This window comes from Martes martes, assembly GCF_963455335.1.
Source record: "Martes martes genome assembly, chromosome: 3".
Lineage (NCBI taxonomy): Eukaryota > Metazoa > Chordata > Mammalia > Carnivora > Mustelidae > Martes > Martes martes.
The window spans coordinates 15,543,448-15,564,501 of record NC_137890.1 but is presented as its reverse complement, the minus strand read 5'-3'; the positions used below and the strand labels follow the sequence as shown (position 1 = coordinate 15,564,501).

Here is a 21,054-nt window from a genome sequence, read left to right as displayed (position 1 = left end):
TTTTTTTCTTGTGATGAGAACTTTTAAGATCTACTCTCTTAGCAACTTTCAATATGTAAAACAATATTGTTAACTACAGTCACGAGGCTGTACATTACATCCCCAGGAATTATTAACTGAAGTTTGTACCCTTTGACCTCCTCTACCCATTTCTCTTACCTCCTCTACCCATTTCTCTTACCTCCTAATCCCTAATCTTGCTCCTGGCAACCACCAATCCATTTTCCATATCTATGAGTTCAGGTTTTTTTTTTTTTTAAGATTCCACGTATAACTGAGACCATACAGTATTTGTCTTTCTCTGACTTATTTCACTTAACATAATGCCTTCAAGGTCCGTCCGGGTTATTGCAAATGGCAGAATTTCTTCCTTTTGTAAGACTGAATGATACGCATATTTCACATCTTTATCCATGCATCTGTTGATGGACAGTTCCATCGTTTCGTGGCTATTATAAACAATACTGCAGTGAACATGGGGCTGCGGATATATTTCAAGATGGTGATTTGGTTTCCCAGAAATGGGATTGCTGGATCATATGGTAGGCCTATTTTTAACCCTTTGAGGAAACTCCGTACTGTTCTCCATAGTGGCTGCACCAGCTTATGTCCCCACCAACAGTGTAGAAGTGTTGCCTTTTCTCCACTTCTGTAGTTGATGAGCATGATAAACATTACTGCTCTTTTCCATTATTATTATTTTGGTAAAAAACACATCACATAAAATCTACCCTCTTAACAAATTTTTAGGTATAGAATACAGTATCATTAACTATATGCACATTACTACTCTTAATGATTCTGAGATTTTGAGCCTCTACATTGACTTTTGAGTCTTCAAAAGAGAATTTAATTTACTTAGTAAATATATGTTTATAATTAGTGTGTGTGTATGTATACTAATTTATATATAATATATATTTATAAAGTGTACAACACAATGATTTGGTACATATATTGAAAAATGATCACTTCATTTATCTATATTATATATAGAGAATATATAATATAAATATATTAAATATAAAGAATATATATAATATAAATATATAATACATAAACTGGTATACATTATATATATAAACTAGGACATACATCATTAGTAATAGCCTAAACCACATAACAGCTTAAAGTAGCATATTCTGACTGCTGATCTAAATTAAAAGAAAAATAGATACGTACATCAAAAATGTGTCATCTTAAATTAGGTTTTTTGTTTTTTTTTTTAATTTTTTTTTAAATTTATTTATTTGTTATAGAGAGAGCGAGCGAGCACAGGCAGACAGAGTGGTAGGCAGAGGCAGAGGGAGAAGCAGGCTCCCCGCGGAGCAAGGAGCCCGATGTGGGACTTGATCCCAGGACGCTGGGATCATGACCTGAGCCGAAGGCAGCTGCTTAACCAACTGAGCCACCCAGGCGTCCCGGTTTTTTTTTTTTTTTTTTAAGATTTTATTTACTTATTTGACAGACAGAGATCACAAGTAGGCAGAGAGGCAGGCAGAGAGAGAGGAGGAAGCAGGCTCCCTGCGGACCAGAGAGCCCGACGTGGGGCTCGATCCCAGGACCTTGGGATCATGACCTGAGCTGAAGGCAGAAGCTTTAACCCACTGAGCCACTCAGGCGTCCCTTAAATTAGGGTTTATAACAAAGTAACTGAATTGAGATAAGGAATGGAAATCTGTGGGGCACCTGAGTGTCTCCATTGGTTAAGCATCTGCACACGGCTCGGGTTCTGATTCCAGGGTCCTGCGATCGAGCCCCTTGTTGGGCTTCCTGCTCAGTGAAGTCTGCTTCGCCTTCTCCCTTTGCCCATCTCTGATTCTCTCAAGGAAATAAATAAATAATCTTTTAAAGAAGAAGAAGAACGTGGAAATCCAGGAGCAAGCCATTTGAGTACATGCGATCATTTGGTTAGGTTTAATATGCAGGATCATCAGTCAGACTGCCTTTTTCCAAGGCCCCATAGGCAAGTGATCTGGAGAAGCTCGCCCTGAGCACTTTTACCATGATTGGAGTCTAAAAAGATAAGATGCATTTGCAGACCCAGAAACCTAACAGGCCAGCACTGTCTTGGGGAAGGAGCCAGGAACAAAAAGACTGAAATCACCAAAGAGAAAAACCTCCCTCCCTGCTTTATGAGAGGACCCCGTGATTTCAAACTGGGACACTACAGTAAGTCCACTACACTTGTTCTTAACTACGGGGAGGACAGTGGCTCTCAGACTTCCCAGAGAGCTAACCTTAGCACTGCCTCAAGTCAGCCCATTCATGTCGGAAGAATATACGACAGGCCAGTACTCTTTGTCTTATGATTTATGCAAATACGTCTGTAAAACACCAAGTTAAGGGACCCATGGTTTCAGTTTCTTTAAGTGCATTTGTTGAATAACTCCATCAGGCCAAGTCTTTTTCCCGTACGAGGTTTCTTGATTCTCCTAGCAGAATGCACCCATCTAGAGAAACTTGCTCATTCGTCATAATTAATCGTCATCAAAAAACCTGTTGGAATGTCTAATGGGAAAGGGGATTATTTTTAATAAAGATACAAAACACATATGGAGACGTAAAAGAAACAGATTGGCTCACAGACAACAGTTAGCCACCTTTTAAAACCTTCAAGGGAAAGACCTCTTTAAGATCAAAATACTACAACCTCACAATGGGCATCCTCTGTCTGCACCACCAGATGACTGGGTCTGTAAGATGCAGAGAAATTGTTACTTTTGTTTTAAGATCGTGCTGTGACGTACACCGAGAAGTCTGCATTATCTAAGGGGGAAAAAAAAACCCAGAAAATTTGTTGTTAGGGGTTCTTTGTGAGTCTGTTCACACTCAAAATCTTTCCCAAAGTAAGAATGCTATGGGACAGAGTATGGGGGATCTGTGTAGACTAGGGGGACCTCCCTGAGTGCATTCACTCCAGGAGCATTTTACGAGGGGTAGAGCGGAGACTCGGTTCTGGGATCGGGCGCAGATGGCCAGTGGGTGGTGTTAAAGCTGATATTGTGCACAAAACCCAGTGCTCCTCAGAAATATGAATCTTTGCTTCCCAGAGAGTACTGTATCCTTCTTACAAGAATTCACCTCTCTTAAAAGGTTTCTAATCAGGCTAATTGGAAACTACTTGTAACCCTGAAAAGATTTTGATGTTGGACCTTGACTGAGCATGCTTAGCTGGATATGTAATAAAAATAAAGTTTGGTTTCTTGGTGTTAATACTATAAAATAACTACTATAAACAGCATTTCACATTAATAATACAGTTAGGAAGCAAATTATATGATATATGGATGGTATATTTCCAGTTGCATGCTTAAAATATTTATGCATAGAAGAAAAAAAGCAAACTATTCCGGGTGTTATTCTGGGAAGTGGCATTATGGGTGTATTTCTCTCCTTTGTTGTTGGGATTTTTTTCTGTATTTTGTAAGTGTTTGATAATAAACATGTATTATTTTGAAAGAAGGAAAGTGTTTTAAGATTGGCTCCCAAGAGCTTTAGCAGTTGAAAAACTTGAAATCTAAGATTGGAATCTGTATGTTAAAAGTCTAGGCTGCATCAAAAGAAACGAAATCTTGCCATTTGCAACGACGTGAATGGAACTAGAAGGTATCATGCTAAGTGAAATAAGTCAATCAGAGAAAGAAAATTATCATATGCTGTCTCTGATATGAGGAATTTGAGAGGCAGGGCCGGGGGTCGTGGGGGGTAGGGAGGGGAAAAATGAAACAAGATGGGATCGGAAGGAAGACAAACCATAAGAGACTCTGAATCTCACAAAACAAACTGAGGGTTGCTGGGGGGTAGGGGAGTGGAGTAGAGTGGCTGGGTTATGGACATTGGGGAGGGTATGTGCTATGGTGTGTGCTGTGAATTGTGTAAGACTGATGTTTCACAGACCTGCACCCCTGGGGCTAATAATACATTATATGTTAATTAAAAAAAGTCTAGGCTGCACTGTCTAATATGGCAGCCACTAGTCTCAATTAAATATTTAAAATTATATTTAAATTAGGGTACCTGGGTAGCTCAGTTAGTTAAGCATCTGCCTTCTGCTCAGGTCATGATCTGTCCTGGGATCAAGTCCTGCATTGGGTTCCCTGTTAGTGAGGAGTCTGCTTCTGCCTCTGCCTCTCTCCTCTGCTTATGGTCTCTCTCTGGCTCTCTCTCAAATAAATAAATAAAATATTTTTTTAAAATTACATTTAAATGAATTAAAAACAAACTAATTTATCAACAGTTTGATTCCTCAGTCACACTAGTCACATGTTAAGTTTTAATAGCCCCATTATCATCATCACAGAAAGTTCTATTCGACAACCTGGAAGCAGGTTACCAAACTGTGCCCTGAACACTGATGACAGAAGTGAGCCAGCTTTCAGAGGCACAAGAATGAGTGAATGTCCCTCCCCATTGACCCTGAGAGACTCCTCATCAGCAGTGCCTTTTCTACACCCCACCAGTCTGAGGCCAGCTAAGCTCAGAGGCTTTCTCCCTGTAGGTGTTCTGCTAGTTCTTGATGGCACAAGGCCCAGAACTCAGGGCTATCATCTCCTCGGGCAGACCTCCTGCCAACATATCGCTATGACTCTCTTCTCCAGAAAACTAAAGCTTCGCAAGCAAAAGTTCAGTTCAGCACAATTTCGTTTCACAAATATTTGTTGAGCGTTACAATGTGATAGGCACCATAATAAGCCTTGAACATACAAAACCAAGTAAGAGACGTGTCTCTATCCTCCAAAGGATGCCTAAGGGCTAAGACAGAAGGGCACAAAGTAAGGACAGGTCTGTTCTCGGAGAATCTAGAAATGCTCCATGCATCTTAAATAGGCTTGAATAGGGTCTCAACATTTTTTCACCGAAATCCACATGCTGGCACTTCTCCAACTTTCTCAATTTTCCTCAATCTCCAGAAGAAGAGCCTAGACTCCATGTTTGAAATGTAGCTGATTCCTGACCTAATATCATTTTGTTCTTAATTTTGTTCTTTTGGTTTAACTTCACGTGGGATAGAGACATTCAACAATGTTAATATGAACTGATTTTCTCATGTTTAAGCCTGGTTTTATATATGTAAAATAAGTTTAAATCTTCAAATGAAATAAAAATATAAAATACTGCTTTGATATTTAGTCATCCATCCCATTTCAGATTATATAAAATCAAATAAAAATTTTGAGTGGATGGTTATTTTTCAACCAGTTGTGTTGGAACTGTTTAAGTCCAGGTTAACCACCCGGAACCCTCTGTTCTCATCTAAATCATGTTCCTGTATTTTAACAGATGCGATGCTCTTGGTGGCAGAGCGACTGGAAGGACCATTCAACATTGAGTCTGTCATGGACCCAATAGATGTCAAGATCTCCGAAGCCATTATGAACATGCAGGAAAACAGCATGCAGGTGTCTGCAAAGGTATTTGCATTAGTCATACTTCTACGAAAGAGGAAAGTGCAATAATCTAAAAAATGAAGTAGCTAGATACATGGGCTGGGATTATAAATTCTAATACATTGTCGGAGAGCTTTTCCTATTGAGCTACAAATTTGCTACTTCGTTAAAAACGTCCAACAAAATGGCATTGAGAAAGGAAGCAATCTTTTCTTTCTCAGCTACTCAATCATGGAATTTCAGAGAGCCCCAGGTAGATGGCCTAATCCCTCACATTTGTGAGCAATTTGGGGGAAATTTTCTTTCTAATATGTTTGAAATTTCTGCACACCCTCAGCCCGTTCTCTCTCTAGGAACCTCTAATTATATCCTCAGCTGTGCAAACGAGGCAAATGTTCTATATGTTCAATCATAAATAATTAAACATTTCATCTGCGTTTCTTTTTTAAGACTATGGCGTAACCTTCATTAATGAATCTTCGGGGTGGGGGGAATGCTCCTTTGTATGAAGTCAAGCACACATTAAAAGAAGAAAAGTACATTTTCATAAATCATATGAGACAGGGTTTCTGAGGTTGCAGCTGCCAAACACAAAAACCAGGTGCCCCGTTTTTATTTGTCCCTCACTCCGTTAAAGATAAACAGGACCTGCTTTAGGCAAAATTGAGAAGTTTGCAAAGGGTCTCCAGCCGGTTCTTCATCGGCCCTTTTCGCCCACCGGGATGACTGCACAAAGCCCTTATGTTCTTTTTATTGGTCTCCCTGTCATGACGTACTAACCAAATCTATATCAGCCCTTTAAACCTGGTTGGTGACTGAGTGATTGCATTTTAATTGAAAGTCATTCACACAAAAATATGTCGGGCACATATGTGCTTCGCTTGCTTCGATTTTTAAAATCCTTTGTGAAAGAGATTTCAGATATAATCAAAGAGGAGGGGATGTGTGAAGGGAGGAGGGGGGATGACAGGGCAGAAAGGGAGCCATGGAATCAGACGAGGTTCCCTTGGCTGAGTCTGAATCAAGCCAGTTTGGGGCTTTTTGGGGTGAACTGGTGGGAAATAGGATGAGAAAAAATCTGGCCTGGTCCCTTTTTCTCTCCTTGAGAGACGGACAGGCCAAGAGATTTACAGGCCTAGCTCTGGGTTTTAATGAGCTTGGGGTAACCCCAAATGACCACCACCCGTTGGGGAAAGAGCACATTTGGGGCTTCCACAAAAAGCTATTTTCTTCCTTTCCTGGGAAGAAAAATAGCGATCATTTATTCCTCTCAAATCTATTGCCTAGACACGGATTCATGTTTTAAGAGGCTGCTATCCTAGCCGTGCTTGATGACCAGGCACTCAGGTTGCTGATATACAAAACAGCCCTAAAGAAGAGGGCGTAAGAAGCACTTGAACAAAAGGGGTTTGCGACCATCACACACTTCTCAGAAGGATCTCCACTGGAGTATGTGCATACGTGTTCAAGTTCTTCTATTAAAAATTTTCTAAGAGGTCAAATGGACTCTCTTTATTACCAGAATGTGGATGAGACATTTTTGTGGAATTTGTCCAACTACATTATAATAGGAGGGTTGTTAATAAGGAATGTGCTCTTAAAAAGTCACATTTCTTTGTAAGAAATGTCAGAATCAAGAGTAGAAATAATACAGGGCATGTAAGGGTGCACTCACGTGAGAGGATGTTGTATAGCAGGTCATAAAATAACACGACAAAAAAATGTCGAATGAGCTAGAAACAAAAAAATAGTGTACCTGGTAATCTTGGCACAGGACAAAGGGGGGGTGAGTTAAGGAAGGAGAGAAAGGAGAGCAGCCAGGCTCTACAGGACAGAGGGTTAGGAGGCAGGCTGCAATGTGGAACAGGTTATGGGGAAGGACCAAAGCCAGCCTCGAACATAGAGGAAAGGCAACAGGTGATTGGAATTTGCATACATTTAGCAGGAAACACCAATAGAATTTGCTGAAAGAATGGGTATGTTCCGCAAGAGGTTTTATTGGGTGGAATTTGGAACTAGGTAGTTTTATTATCCATATAAGCCACATCCATGAAATTATACATGAACTAAAGTATAAAATATACATACTTCCTAAGAACTAGAGGGTTGTATTCCACCTCCCACCCCCCCCTTTTTTTTTTTTTTTGAGTGGGATCCATGCCTAGCCTGGAGCTCAACTCCAAGCTTGAACTCACAACCCTGAGATCAAGACCTGAGTTGAAATCAAGAGTCAGATACTTAACCGACCAAGCTACCCAGACACCCCATGTATTTCTCCTTTTTCAAGGGAACCCTCAGTCACCCTCGATAAACAGCCTCACTGAATTAGAAGTTCTAGATGTCCACTTCAGCTGGGATATTTGCATAAAGAGGCTTTCTTAAACTCTGATAAACCTTTGAGTGAGGCAAGAAGCAATTTCCTAATTGAGGGTAGAGGTGGCAGGTGGGCAGACATCATGAGAGCTGGGAAGCCTACAAATTAAAATGACTCTTTATTCCAGGACACGATTGGCAACTCCTCCTTGGGAGATCATTTACTTTATTACACCAGTTGCCGTTAGCAGTCATTCCAGAACCTTTTTTGGAAAAGCAACGGTGTTTATAACTGTTAGATCATATATTGAATGCTTTCTTCAAGGACTACACTCTGCGATATGTGGTTTATATTACATAATATTTATAACAATATTTAAAAAAAAACACCGCAATATTTGTGATGAGCTAGAATCTCCCCCCTTATTTTCTAGATAAGGAAACCAAGGCTTAGAAAGGTTAAGTAATGCACAGGGGCCTCATGGTGCATAAGGAATACATAGAGGAGGGTTCTGATGATGGGACCCACGTTGCCAGATCATTGCATTATAACAACAAGGGTGCCTCTGAAGCCAATCTCACGCAAGGGTGGAGTTCAGTAACTATTTGCTGAATAGATCAAGTATTAAGAGAAAGCTCAAAGGCTTTCAGTAAAACCTTCAGGAGACGCTGAGGAAACAGGGTGGCAAAGCCAAAGGACTCAAGTTGTCTGCCTTTCTGTCTGGTCCCCTTCATAACTATACCAAGTACTTCCCACCATGCTCAATTCTAATGACATCATTCGTCTTGAGCCTCATCAGTTATCGCTTTCCTGACGTTTTGGTAGTACAAAGCATAAAAGTCTACTTTTCCCCCCTCTTTATATCGGAAGGCTGAAGATGAACACACCACGTTTTCAGATATGAAATTCCCCTCCTCTAATGCCATAGGTTCTCATCATATCTGCAAGAGAGGACAGCTCATTTTTTGTACCTAGTCACTGATCAATGATTTAGTGGGATCTATCGACCAATGAAAAGATCCATTCCCATGAACTATGCTCCTGCTCCAAGCTTGTCTTAGGTCTGTTTTATTATACATTATCAGATCCTTTTTCCTCTCCTATTTAGCCCACAGCTAAACTGTTAGGTGTAAGAGACACTGAAATTCCTTCAAAAAAAAAAAAAAAATACATTGGCTAGGAGTACCTGGCTGGTTCAGTCAGAAGAACATGAGACTCTTGATTTCAGGGTTGTGAGTTGGAGCCCTGTGTTGGGTGTAGAGATCATTTATATCAATAAACTTTAAAAAATACATATATTGGCTATGCCAGGTTGTATAATCAAGTTATAAAATTTTGGTAACAACATTATGGCACTCATTTCAAACTCTTGGTTTGTGCATTCTTTGTATAACATGATATTATATGTTATATAATATATATCATTATATATGTGTATTACACATTTTTAAGGGCTGGGAACAAAAGCACATTAAGACTTTGGACAAATAGTAACAACGATGATCATCATGACCACAAATAGTTGAGCACTTAGTATATTCATTCAACAAATTCCCTATCATGTACCAGGCGTGAGGAATACAGTAGAAGACAAAACGCATCCTCTTCTCCATGTCAGTCTCTTTCTAGATGTTTTATATATTTATTTCAAAGCCCTGCCACAATCTTGTAGAGCATCCATTTCCTGATTTTACAGGTAAAGAATGTTAAATTTACAGGAATTGAGTAGCCTGCCTGGGGTCGTGCAACTAACAAGGGGCAGACTTGGGATGGCAACTGCAAATGGTTTGATCCAAAGAAAGACTTTCCCAGCATGCCACTGTTTTCTCAATACGTGTTTTCCTACCTGGTCCATATAAACTTTAGCACCGGAGGACACAGCCTTCCAAGGGAGGGCTATTGCCTAAAACATACTACAGGGAATGTTCTGAGGAGAAACAAGTGCTCTTTGTTCAAGTCCCAACCAAGCTTCTTACCTTTGCCAACTTCCCAATCTTCATCACAGATGGGAAAGTGCCCTCATTATTCTACCACTTCTGTTACCCACCCAAGTCAAAGAACTTTGCAGGTGTGTGTACATTCTCCAAGGGAAGATAGAACAAAACTTGCTGAGTCTCTGCCTGTGAATTTCAGATGTGTTGATAGTCTCCTTCTTATCCTATCAGGGAAGATGAAACTGATCTCACTTGGTATAATTTAACTGTATTAGGAATAATTTCAAACCTAATCCAGGAAAAGATTGGTTTGTCAGATATAATCTAAATTAAGAAGCAAGCCTTATTAAATTCCAATTGAAACCATCCATTCAATTAATACTTGTTACAGACAAGTGTAGAACCCATTACAGAAGAGTAGGGTGGCCTCCAGGTACTTAATTTTCTCCAGACAATTCTTTCTGAATCTACAGCACAAATGAAGATGAGAAGGAAGGGAGGAAGGGAGGGAGGGAGGAAGGGAGGGAGGGAGGGAAGAGACCTAAGAGGGCGGAAAAGAATAATGTAGTATTATCTGCCTCTAGCTAATGGGTCTTAGTTTCCTCACCTGTGAAGTGAAGGGTTCCTTGAAATGTGCTTTTCCAGTTCTAAACAGTTAAGAGTGTTGTGAACATTATCTCTTCACTACTGGTTAGGTTTCCTTTTCTAGCATCCAGATATTTTTCTTTTCTCTGGATCTTTTTTCTTTAGAACATTCAGGTATAAGTGATATCTTGAGAATTCGTGTGTAGAAAATATCTTCTTTCAGATCCAAGGATTATTTTTAGAATTTAGTTCAAATAAATATACTTTTATTCCAGTAGTGTTTTCTTTACTTTGAGTACCTAGGTTATGCGTGCCCTTCTTAAGGCAGCAGGCGTATTATTTCTTGAGTTGTGGTTATTTGCATCCTTCTCTTTTCCTTCCCATGGTTATAAATTATTGGAGGATAGGAGTTGCATCTTACTTGTGCTTAAACATTCTACAGAGGGCCATGCTAACATGTCATTTTACACACGGAAGCAGCAATATATTTTGCTGAGTTGAACTCGGAACATGAAGGTATAATGCCAGAGACACTTCAACAATAAAGAAAAGAAAATTCCTTAAAATGTACTTGAAGTCAGCCTAGGATTCTTTAAAATAACATAAAGGTTTTAAGATCAGATTTTGACATCAGACAGACCTTGGATCTGGTTTTTACTAGTTATGGGACTTGGGGCAAATTATCTGGCTAAACACAATGAACTCGCCTGAAAAAATGAGGATCCTAGTAGTACCTAGGTGTTTAAGAGTAACATGATATTATCTATGCAAAATGCTTAGCCTGGAATATATCCAATCAAAACTACACTTACAAGTGAAATATTTTAATTGCTGTTATTAAAAATGTCTATGATGTGTGAATCTTAAGGAACATTGACTGGCTTTTTGGTCTGGCCTTATCGTGATGGTCTGCGAGGTTATCTTTAGCATCTCAGATCGGAAGAGCAGTTGGGTGATAGACACACCTGCCCTTGAAGGTGCTTGTGCTCGGGGTTATTTTCAAGGGCAGTGAGTGACCTTGAAAGGGACACATATTTCTTCATGGCTTGGATGTGGCATGGCGTGACACTGAAGATACAGCTAACGAACAAAACCTTCAGAAGGAAGGCGGCTCCAGGGAATAGCGGAGTTGGACCGAGACTGTCAGCAACTTACTGGATTCTCTGCCTGGTGGTCGCACTGGTACCAGGGCAGCAAAAGGTTTTAGGGGAATGTCAGTGGCTTCTGCCTATTGTCACATCCGTCTCACATTAAGGGAGTAATTGTCTTGCTGCAATGACAAGTGGTTCCGTTCCTTCTGCCTGATTTCTGAGAAAAAAGCAAATGGCCATACTATTTATAAAAGTTCTATTTCGATTTCTTCTTGAGTTTTGTTTTTAAAAGAAAAGAGCAAGTTCTCAATGATGCCTCGATTCAGAATACTCAGAATAGTTTCTCTGGTTATTCAGATTTCAAAGTTTATATTCTCCCCGTCAGCTCTTCCTTATACTATTTCACTAAGAAACAGTGACCTCCTTCAAATATCTTTTATTCTTTGATTTCTCCATTTCTATACAGAAAGCTAGAATCTGTTCTATTCCTGTTTGTGACATCACTGGATAACAGAGCCAGATTTTTTTAGATGCTAGATACAAAGAAAAGAAAGGGAAAAAAGAGACACCTTTTTCTTATAAAGCAAAATGAAGGTTTGAGAAAAGTGCCTACGATGCATTTAGAGGAAATGCATCCAAAGCAAACTAGTTTTAACTTTCCTCCCATGTAAAAGGGATTTAAAAAGAAAAAAAAAAAATTTCCCCTCCTTTTGATGATAAAGGGAAACTCCTGATTATCTCTAACCTTTGGAGATTTATCTTAAAATTTTCTTTTACTTTAACTTCGGGGCAAAAGATGAGAAGATTACACTTAATGAAGCCTACCCAAGAATAAGTGATTGAAACTCAATTCAGTTTTTAACATTTAGAATGTTCTTAGAGGAAGATACCCTCTCGCGCACCTGAATATCTTCTTCCAACATCCTCCTGCCTTAACAGGAGAACTTCCTTAGAATCATGCTTCCCAGGGACAGCCACTGGTGGATGGTCGGGTTGGAGTTCAGTCACCCTGCCTCACAAATACACAGTTAAGTCCGGCTCTGAGTGCTTCCTTCTGCCCAGGGAGACGCCATCTTGCTGGATTCAGAGGCCATTGCCCCAGCCAGCCTACATTGAAACGCATGGAGGAGCTACCTTTGTGTCTACAGCAGCCCGTTCTGCCAGCAAGTTTTGAATTGTATGGCGTTCTGTCAGTCTTCTTCTTCTGACCCGTTTTGCATATCTCTTCCATTTTACTTCATTATCCCAGAATAGATCCTAAAACACCAGCCAAATAGCTCAGCTGCCTTACAGAGTGAAAATCAATCATTTCCTTATTAATACACATAACCTGTTGGCTAGACAATATGTCTTTAAAACATGTGACTCGTGGGGCTGGGTGACCAAAAGAGCTTTTGTGCAGAGAAGTGTGGGACCTCCTCGGACACAGCATTCTGATTTCGCTGTGGTGACAGACTACTGTCCTGATCACACCTATTTATCCCACAGCCTGCCACACACCTCCAACCACCACCTCCAATGACCCTGTCGAAAACTACCCTCCTGTCCTCCCCCAAATTTCACTGTCCCAGAGTGGCTCCCTCTGCGGCGCACACTCCTAGCCAGAAGCCCAGCTGACTTCTGAATTTCCCTTTCTCCTTCGCCCTCGAAGTTGATCCATGACGGAACCCACTGAACATTCCTTCTCAATCTCTTTTGGGTTTTGTTTTGTTTTTTTGTTTTTTTTTTAAAGATTTTATTTATTTATTTGACAGACAGAGATCACAAGGAGGCAGAGAAAGAGGAGGAAGGAGTCTCCCTGCTGAGCAGAGATCCCGATGTGGGACTCGATCCCAGGACCCTGGGATCATGACCTGAGCCGCAGGCAGAGGCTTTAACCCACTGAGCCACCCAGGCGCCCCCTCAATCTCTTTTGATCCGTCCCCAGCAGCAACCCTAAATTTATCATCTCCCGCATGGATTAGAGCCTCCTAATTAATTCCTCGCCCTTGGTTCTACCAAACTCTGTTCCACCCTCTACACTGTAACCAGAGGGATTGCTCAGAATGCAAAGATGTTCCCATTACTCCCCTGCTTACCAGCTTTCCATGGTTCCCTGTTGTCATGAGACGAGAGCCCAGATGTAGCCCCTGCACAGTGCTGTCTTCAGCCTGCCACCCCGCTCCAGGCCACCCTCCCCACTCTCCATGCCTGGGATTATGAAAGCAAACATTTCTTGAGCACTGATGATCTGCCGAGCACCATACTAGATGCCGTGGAGGTATAGCGACTAAGACCAACAGAGCCTGAGTCCTACTAGTTGTTTTCATGTAGGAGGTAAGAGAACCAACCTCTGTATGTCGCAGACATACAAGACAGCCTTGGCTCCAGAGCTCAGACAAACATCCTCTATCACTTCCATGCTTTCACCCATGCTGTTTCCTCATCCTGGAACATCCTGTCCTCTCCACGACCAACACTCAATAGACACCATTTTCCAGGCACTATTTCTTCGCTTCCTGGGCAAGATTCAGTGGTATCCTGGTGAGTCCTTGCACAACCAGCTCTCGATGCAGTGAACATACTAGTGGGCACCACCTTGGTGATTTCAAGCTACCGACGTGATTTCACTGCACACAGAGTAGCGTGCCACAATAGAAGGTTTCCCCCTGATGGATATAATTGGCATAAATCACCTCAAGATCAGAGATAAGAGTAAATAATTGGGAAGTAATGAGTTTTGAGTATATATTACCTTTGTTTTCAGTATAATGTATACAATTTTAAGTTCATACATTATAACTTTTAGTAATCACTGTTCAATGACTGGCTTGCGGAATTCCTGACAATTTAACAGGGAGTCTTGGGAGCCCATAAGAACCTGTTTCAGCACACCACTGCTACGCTAGGAAGCCTTCTCTGACTCTCTTGTCTGGTTAGTTGCCCCTCATGGGTGTTCCCATTGCATTTATCACAATGCAATTGCCAGGCTTCTTGTCAGAACCTTCATGAAAGCAGGGACATGTCCGGTTGGCATCTCCAAAGCACCTGTGTCTGCCCATAATAACACTCGATGAATATTGGTAGAATGTTGGGTTGAATGAATGATACAGAGCCAGACTGATGAAATTGACACATTCATGTAAATTCAGCAAAATGATCTTAAAGAATTGCTTTAAACTCATAAACAAAGAGCATATGAAGTAATCATTTAGCCAGACCAAGAAAGTTAAGATTTCTTTCCTACCACATTCAAAATATGCTTTGTTCAGTTTCTTGTAATTCCTCCCTACTCACCACTGGGGAGAAAATATCAAGGTGTTCTGCTGTTTAAGGAAAGCAAATCCTTCAAGGAAAAAAAAATCATCTTCTCAGCCAGTGGAACGAATTTGCTTTTATTGAAGAAACAATCTTAAGACGTATGCAAAACATTTCACAGATACTCTGGAACCAAGCTGCATAAGCATCAGGAGTAAATTTTTAAAACCTTAAAACTGACATGGTAGCTGACTTTTGAAAATTGAAGCTGGTGAAAAGCAGCCAGAGCTGAAACTGATGACTTGACTTGATTCAGTATAACCCAGAATTCTCTTCACGGAGCCCTGAGCCCATCCAGGGACCCACATGGAATTTGTCAGATGACTTGGCTAAGGGACCATTGTGATCAGTCTTTAAGAAAAGAAAACCATGAGTCAGGGAGCAAAGAAAAAGAGAGGAAGAGAGATAGGAAGAGAAGAGAGAAGGAGAGGAGGAGGAAAGAACACAGAGAAGAGCAGGTTGATCTGAGACTTTAGGATGAAAACTGGTTTTTTAAAAATGTCAATCCTTAAACAAAATTGGCAAACTAATAAAACCAAATAAAAATAAAGACTCAATATTTAAAATGTTAACACAATCAGCGTAATAATTTTATATTTAAAGAAAGAAGTCATTATTAAAATGTTCCAAGTCTGTATTTAGGAAAAATCTTCATGGGATATTAGCAGAATGCTATTAGGAACGGGGAAAAAAATGTGTAAAATGAGGCTCTAGGTACTGGTTTAAACTTAAATCATGTTGATGATGTGGATTTTCTTGCTATTACTTTTAATGAAATGGGGTTTAAAAAATATTTCAAGTTATTCACATCTATGTACTAGTGATATGTAGACATCTCCCGCACACCCATTTCGGTCTACATGTTTCACTTCCTCTCTAAGAAAAGGTTGCTAGCTCTGCGGACCCGTGGGACAGGGACACATATAGTACAACCACAACCATGGGCAGGTGGTGCTCCTCACCATTTTCACAGGGTGGAGAAATCAGGAAGAGAGGCTTTGCAAACAGCCCAAATTGTCTTCCCCTTTGCTATAAGCAATAGTCATTGCTTGAGATGGGAGGCTCTGCAAACAGCCCGAGTTGTCTTCCCCTTTGCAATAAGCAACAGCCATTGCTTGAGATGGGAGGCTTTGCAAACAGCCCGAGTTGTCTTCCCCTTTGCAATAAGCAACAGCCATTGCTTGAGATGGGAGGCTCTGCAAACAGCCCAAGTTGTCTTCCCCTTTGCTGTAAGCAACAGCCATTGCTTGAGATGGGAGGCTTTGCAAACAGCCCGAGTTGTCTTCCCCTTTGCAATAAGCAACAGCCATTGCTTGAGATGGGAGGCTTTGCAAACAGCCCGAGTTGTCTTCCCCTTTGCTACAAGCAACAGCCATTGCTTGAGTTGTGACCTCCAGTACCCATAACTCTGCTCATCTACCAGCCATCAGAGGGCCAAGTTTGACTATTTTATACACAGGATCCTTGGCTCTCTAATTGGCTTTTCAAGCACAGTGGGTAGCTCTAACCAAATGATCAAGAAACAGGATTTTTTTGGATCTGTGTATCAGTTTAAACAAAGTTGTTGATTTAGTTTTTCTCTAAGTTGGCACAGTCAGCGGAGTAAGGGAAATATCAAATGAGTTTTTTATGCAGATGGATGATTCATTGTTTTTTCTGAAGCCTGAGGAAGAAATGTTAAATTGATTTTGAAGAGGTAATTGATTCTTTGCAATAGAGTACATAAAACACGCAGTACAGTGTCTGGCCCATTGTGGACATTGAATAAGTGTTAAGTTCTCTTTTCTTTCTGATCCTGCCTTACACAAATCTGTCTGCTAATCGCCTTCCATAAATGTTTGCAAAAGGGTGAAATTATAACTAAAAATTTCATTTATCCATAATCTTTCACTCCCTATTTTTTTTTAAAGCACATACTATATGCTAGGAATTCTTACAGATTCTGCGATTCAGCAATAGCTGTGAACAAAATGTTAAAGACCCAATTCTTCATAAAAAATGATTCATGCATCACTCTGTATCATCCATAGATCTGATTTGTTATTCATTACTGTGCTATTTAATTACAGATTATGTCAGTTAAGATTATACATTTCTATACCTCAGTTTTTTTTTTCAGTGTCTTTTCAAAGCATCATATCATTTTATCTTCCCAGCATCCTTGAGGATTGGGAAGAACATGTTACCCAAAGGTCACACAGGTATAAGGAGAAGGTCTGAAGGTGGTACTCCAGGCTTTTAGAGTCCTGCCCATGACCTTTTTCTTATGCCACAGCTGTCTCTCATGCAAACAATGGCCAAAATAGAGAGGGAGCTGATGCAGATATGATCACTTCTGTTTCCTTGGGAACGAACGGGATAAATTTGAATTCCCCAAGTGGTCATCTGACAGATAGTTCACTCATTAACACTGTAATATAAATTAGAATCTTAAAAGTAAATAAAACATGACTTACTCTCAAAATATCAATTAAATCTAGGTAGCATTCACTGCCACCCATGTTAATATAAAAGATGAGAGCTCTGTTTGCAAATTTCAGAATGATACATGGGAACAGCAACATCCCGCCACAATAGGAACCCACTGAGTAGAAAGTGAAAGGATAGAATTTTTTTTTTTTTTTTTTAAATACCGGAGCCGAGACGGAACTGATCTGCAGCCACTGCTTATCAGCTTGCCAGTAATGACTTTTGTGAATGTATAATCAACACGCAGAAGACAAAGAGGCATAGGCATGAAGCTACGGGGGCTTGCGAAAAAGTGCACACCATGTTGTTTTATTTTAAGGGAAGTATGTTAAGATGCTGAGATGTTCTTAAAGGAAAATGTCTTATATTGAAAAACCTAAGACACAGCGCTCAAACCTGTTATCACCACACCTTCCTCTCTTTCTCGCCTCTCCGGAACAATAAAATGTCTCTCCTTTCAGAACTTTGTATCTTTAATGTCAGCTTCTCTAATCTCAAAATGCCAACACACTTCTGAGACATTTTAGTAATCCTCTTAAGAGAGAGAATTCACGAGCCAGATATCTTCCCCAAACCCACAGGTTTTGCAAGCCCACTAAGCGGGAAGGATAACTCCGTAGTGCATGTGCGGCATCCGTCTACAGTGGGACTGCCAAATACTTGGCCAGATTACAGTGAGCGGCGCCCCCCTTACCCATGGTTTCAGTTATCTGCGGTCAGCCGTGGTCCGAAAGCAGATGATCTTCCCTCTGACGGACCTTCCTTTATCAGAAGGTCGCCAGGGGTCTAATGCCATGTCACAATGCCTACATCACTCACCTCACTTCACCTCGTGTAGGCTTTTACCATCTCTCCTCGTCACAAGAAAACGAGTGAGCACAGGAATAAGCTATTTTAAGAGGGAGGGAGTCCACATTCACATAACTTGTAGTGTGGTATTCTGTTATGATTGTTCAATTTTATTGTCTGCTATGGTTGTTTATCTCTTGCTATGCCTAATTTATAAATCAAACTTCATCCTAAGTATGTATGTGTAGGGAAAAAATCATATATATAGGGCTTGGTACTGTTTATGGTTTCAAGTATCCACTGAGGGTCTTGGAACATATTCCCTGTGAATAAAGGGGACCACTGCGTCTAGTTCTCTCTTATAACATCCCTTGGAGGAAGTTAGGCAGAAGATAACACTGATCCTATTTCTTCAAGGAATAAAGCTAATGATATGTTCCCTACAATGAAGCGGCTTGCTTGCAACTGTGTTCTCCAGAAACTTCTGTTCTGTTGTAAAGAAAAGACCTTTAGAGTCTTAAAAATCGTATTTCTTCTCTTGAATTAAAAGTGGTGGAGGGCACAAGCACTGTTGGTGGGAATATAAATTGGTGCGGCCGCTACAGACCATGCAGAGGTTTCTTAAAAAATTAAAAATAGAACTACCATGCCATCTAGGAATTTCACTTCTGGGTATTTATCCAAAGAAAACAAAAACGCTAATTTGAAAACATATATGTACCCCTAAGTTTATTGCAGCACAATAGCTAAGATATGGAAGCAACCTAACTATTCATCAATAGATGAATGGATAAAGAAAATGTGTATATATATACACATATATAATAAAAAATAACATATATTATATTATAATATATTATAATATAATATATAAATATAATTTTATGTATATTTATATATATTTCTATATATTTATATATAATATATTATATTTATACATATTTATATATAAATATAAAAATAAATTTATATATATAAAAGTATTACTCAGCTATTGAAAAAAATGAGATCTTGCATTTTCCACAACATGGAGGGATCTAGAGGGATTATGCTAAGTGAAATACAACAGACAGAGAAAAACAAATACCATATGATTTCACTCATACGTGCAATCTAGAAAACAAAACAAACAAAACAGAACAGAGACGGACTAATAGATAACAGAGACCAAGCACAGTTGCCAGAAGGAAAGGGGGTGTAACAGGTGGATGGGATTAAGATGGACAGATGCCCAGTTATTAAAAAAAAAAAAGTCACAGGGATATAGAGTACAGCATAGGGAATATAGTCAATAATATTGTAATAATTTTCTATAGTGACAGTAACTAGACTATCGAGGTGATCATTTTGCAGTGGGTAAGAATATCGGATCACTATGTTGTACACCTGAAACTAATATAATAACATATGTCAAATATAATTCAACTTTTAAAAATTGTTTTATCTAAAAAAAAGAGAGAAAGAACGTAGCAAAGGGTAAAATGGATTCACAAACTCCTCTAAGTCAACGCGTCTGAATGTGAACCACCTCCCTTGGGATAGAGCAGACTTCACAGAGCAGCCCACGGTATGTTCCCTGGGACCCCATCTGGGGAGAACCTCCCGCCTCCTCTGGGGAGCCTGTGGCCAAACTTCGAGTTACTGCAAAGGACCTCCTTTTTGATGAGTCCGAACACACATTCATATGACCAAGTCCCGCCAACTTCACTTGGACGCATGGAATTTATTGCTCATGGAGCAACTGTTAACACCCCTTGGAAATATTATTTTATGGAAAACATTGAAGAAACATCAGCCCGGATGTTTTGTTCCCCTCAAATGCCCTAACTCAGAAAATAAAACTTCTAGAAAGAAAATGGTTGTAGAATAACGTAAGTAACTAATTATTGTGAAGCCCTTACTTTTCCAGATGCTGGTTTCTGTTTTCCTGCCTTATGTACTGCATTTTATCATCACAGTGTGGGGAATAATATTAGTATCCCGTTCGACAGAGGAGGAAACTGAGGTTCAGGGAGGACCTGAATGTTGGCATGGTACTGGGCTGTCCTCAGCCACAACTGTCACTCATCCATATACTTGCCCCCGGCTTTAAATTCCCTCTTAGGCTAGTGTCCCAGACCTACATCTCCAGCCCTGACCACCCCTCAGAAGAGAATCTTGATCTACTGATTCTCATGGAAGCTAACCTCATTTAAACCTCTCATCTAACTGACCCGCATTATCCCTCATCTGTTTCTTCCCTTATTCAAAACACAATATATTAGGGTGCTCTAAACCACCAGGAAAAAGGCTTATTGGTCCTTTAGAGTAAGCCACAGAACTTTGTTTTGACAATACTGTGGCTAAAGTAAGCTCAGAAAATGGTCGGAGACGATCTGAATGTCCTGCGTAAGAAGTCCTTTCATCATCCATTCCATGAACCCCAGGTTGGATTTATTTTTTTAAAGATTTTATTTATTTACTTGAGAGAGAGAGAGAGAGAGAGCATGAGAGGGGAGAGGGTTAGAGGAAGAAGCAGACTCCCTGCTGAGCAGGGAGACGGATGCGGGACTTGATCCCAGGACTCCAGGATTATGACCTGAGCTGAAGGCTGTCGCTTAACCAACTGAGCCACCCAGGCGCCCAAACCCCAGCTTTTAAAAACATGTTGTCTAACGAACAGATGGCATGTGTGATACATGAAGGCGTTGCTTTTCAGTTTGTGACTCATCTAAGTAATAAGACGGATAGAAGGGATAGAGGCTGCTTATGGTACAGTCTCTGCCGTGAGAATCCGACAGGGGCTGCTCATCCTTCCTGAGCACGTGGGCGCGCTGTCTCCTCGCCAGCTCTTCCATTCAGATCCTATAAAGTTCCGAAAAGCAACTCTTGACCCCTTGGTGTGTCCCTTCCACAGGGAAGGGTCTCCTTACGACGTGCCTTTTTGCCTAAGGGTGAACTAGAATCTGCTGAGGGACCTTCAAGGTTCATATCCTGACATATGACAGATTTTTCCGTAGGTCTCCCGCTGATTCTGAGGTGAGGCGTCCTTTCCATCATGATTACAAGGCAGTGTTTTCTTCCATTTGGATCATACTCTCCGGCAATGTCTGCACTCAAGCCACCTTAAGAATCCAAACCTGATCTAAATAACAAAAGGCTCCTAGGCTATATTGACTTAACTCACGTTCTGTATAATTAACACT

The 21,054-nt window shown here is 40.4% G+C and overlaps 1 protein-coding gene across 1 annotated transcript in view; it reads left to right on the top strand.

The window, feature by feature from the left end:
* The window catches only part of GPC6 (glypican 6), a 1,082,024-nt gene that overhangs the window by 971,000 nt on the left and 89,970 nt on the right, over positions 1-21,054 (top strand). The window contains exon 5 of the mRNA XM_080798519.1: positions 5,284-5,414. Within this exon, the coding sequence (XP_080654645.1) occupies positions 5,284-5,414 (131 nt within the window). The remainder of the gene's footprint in view (positions 1-5,283; positions 5,415-21,054) is intronic.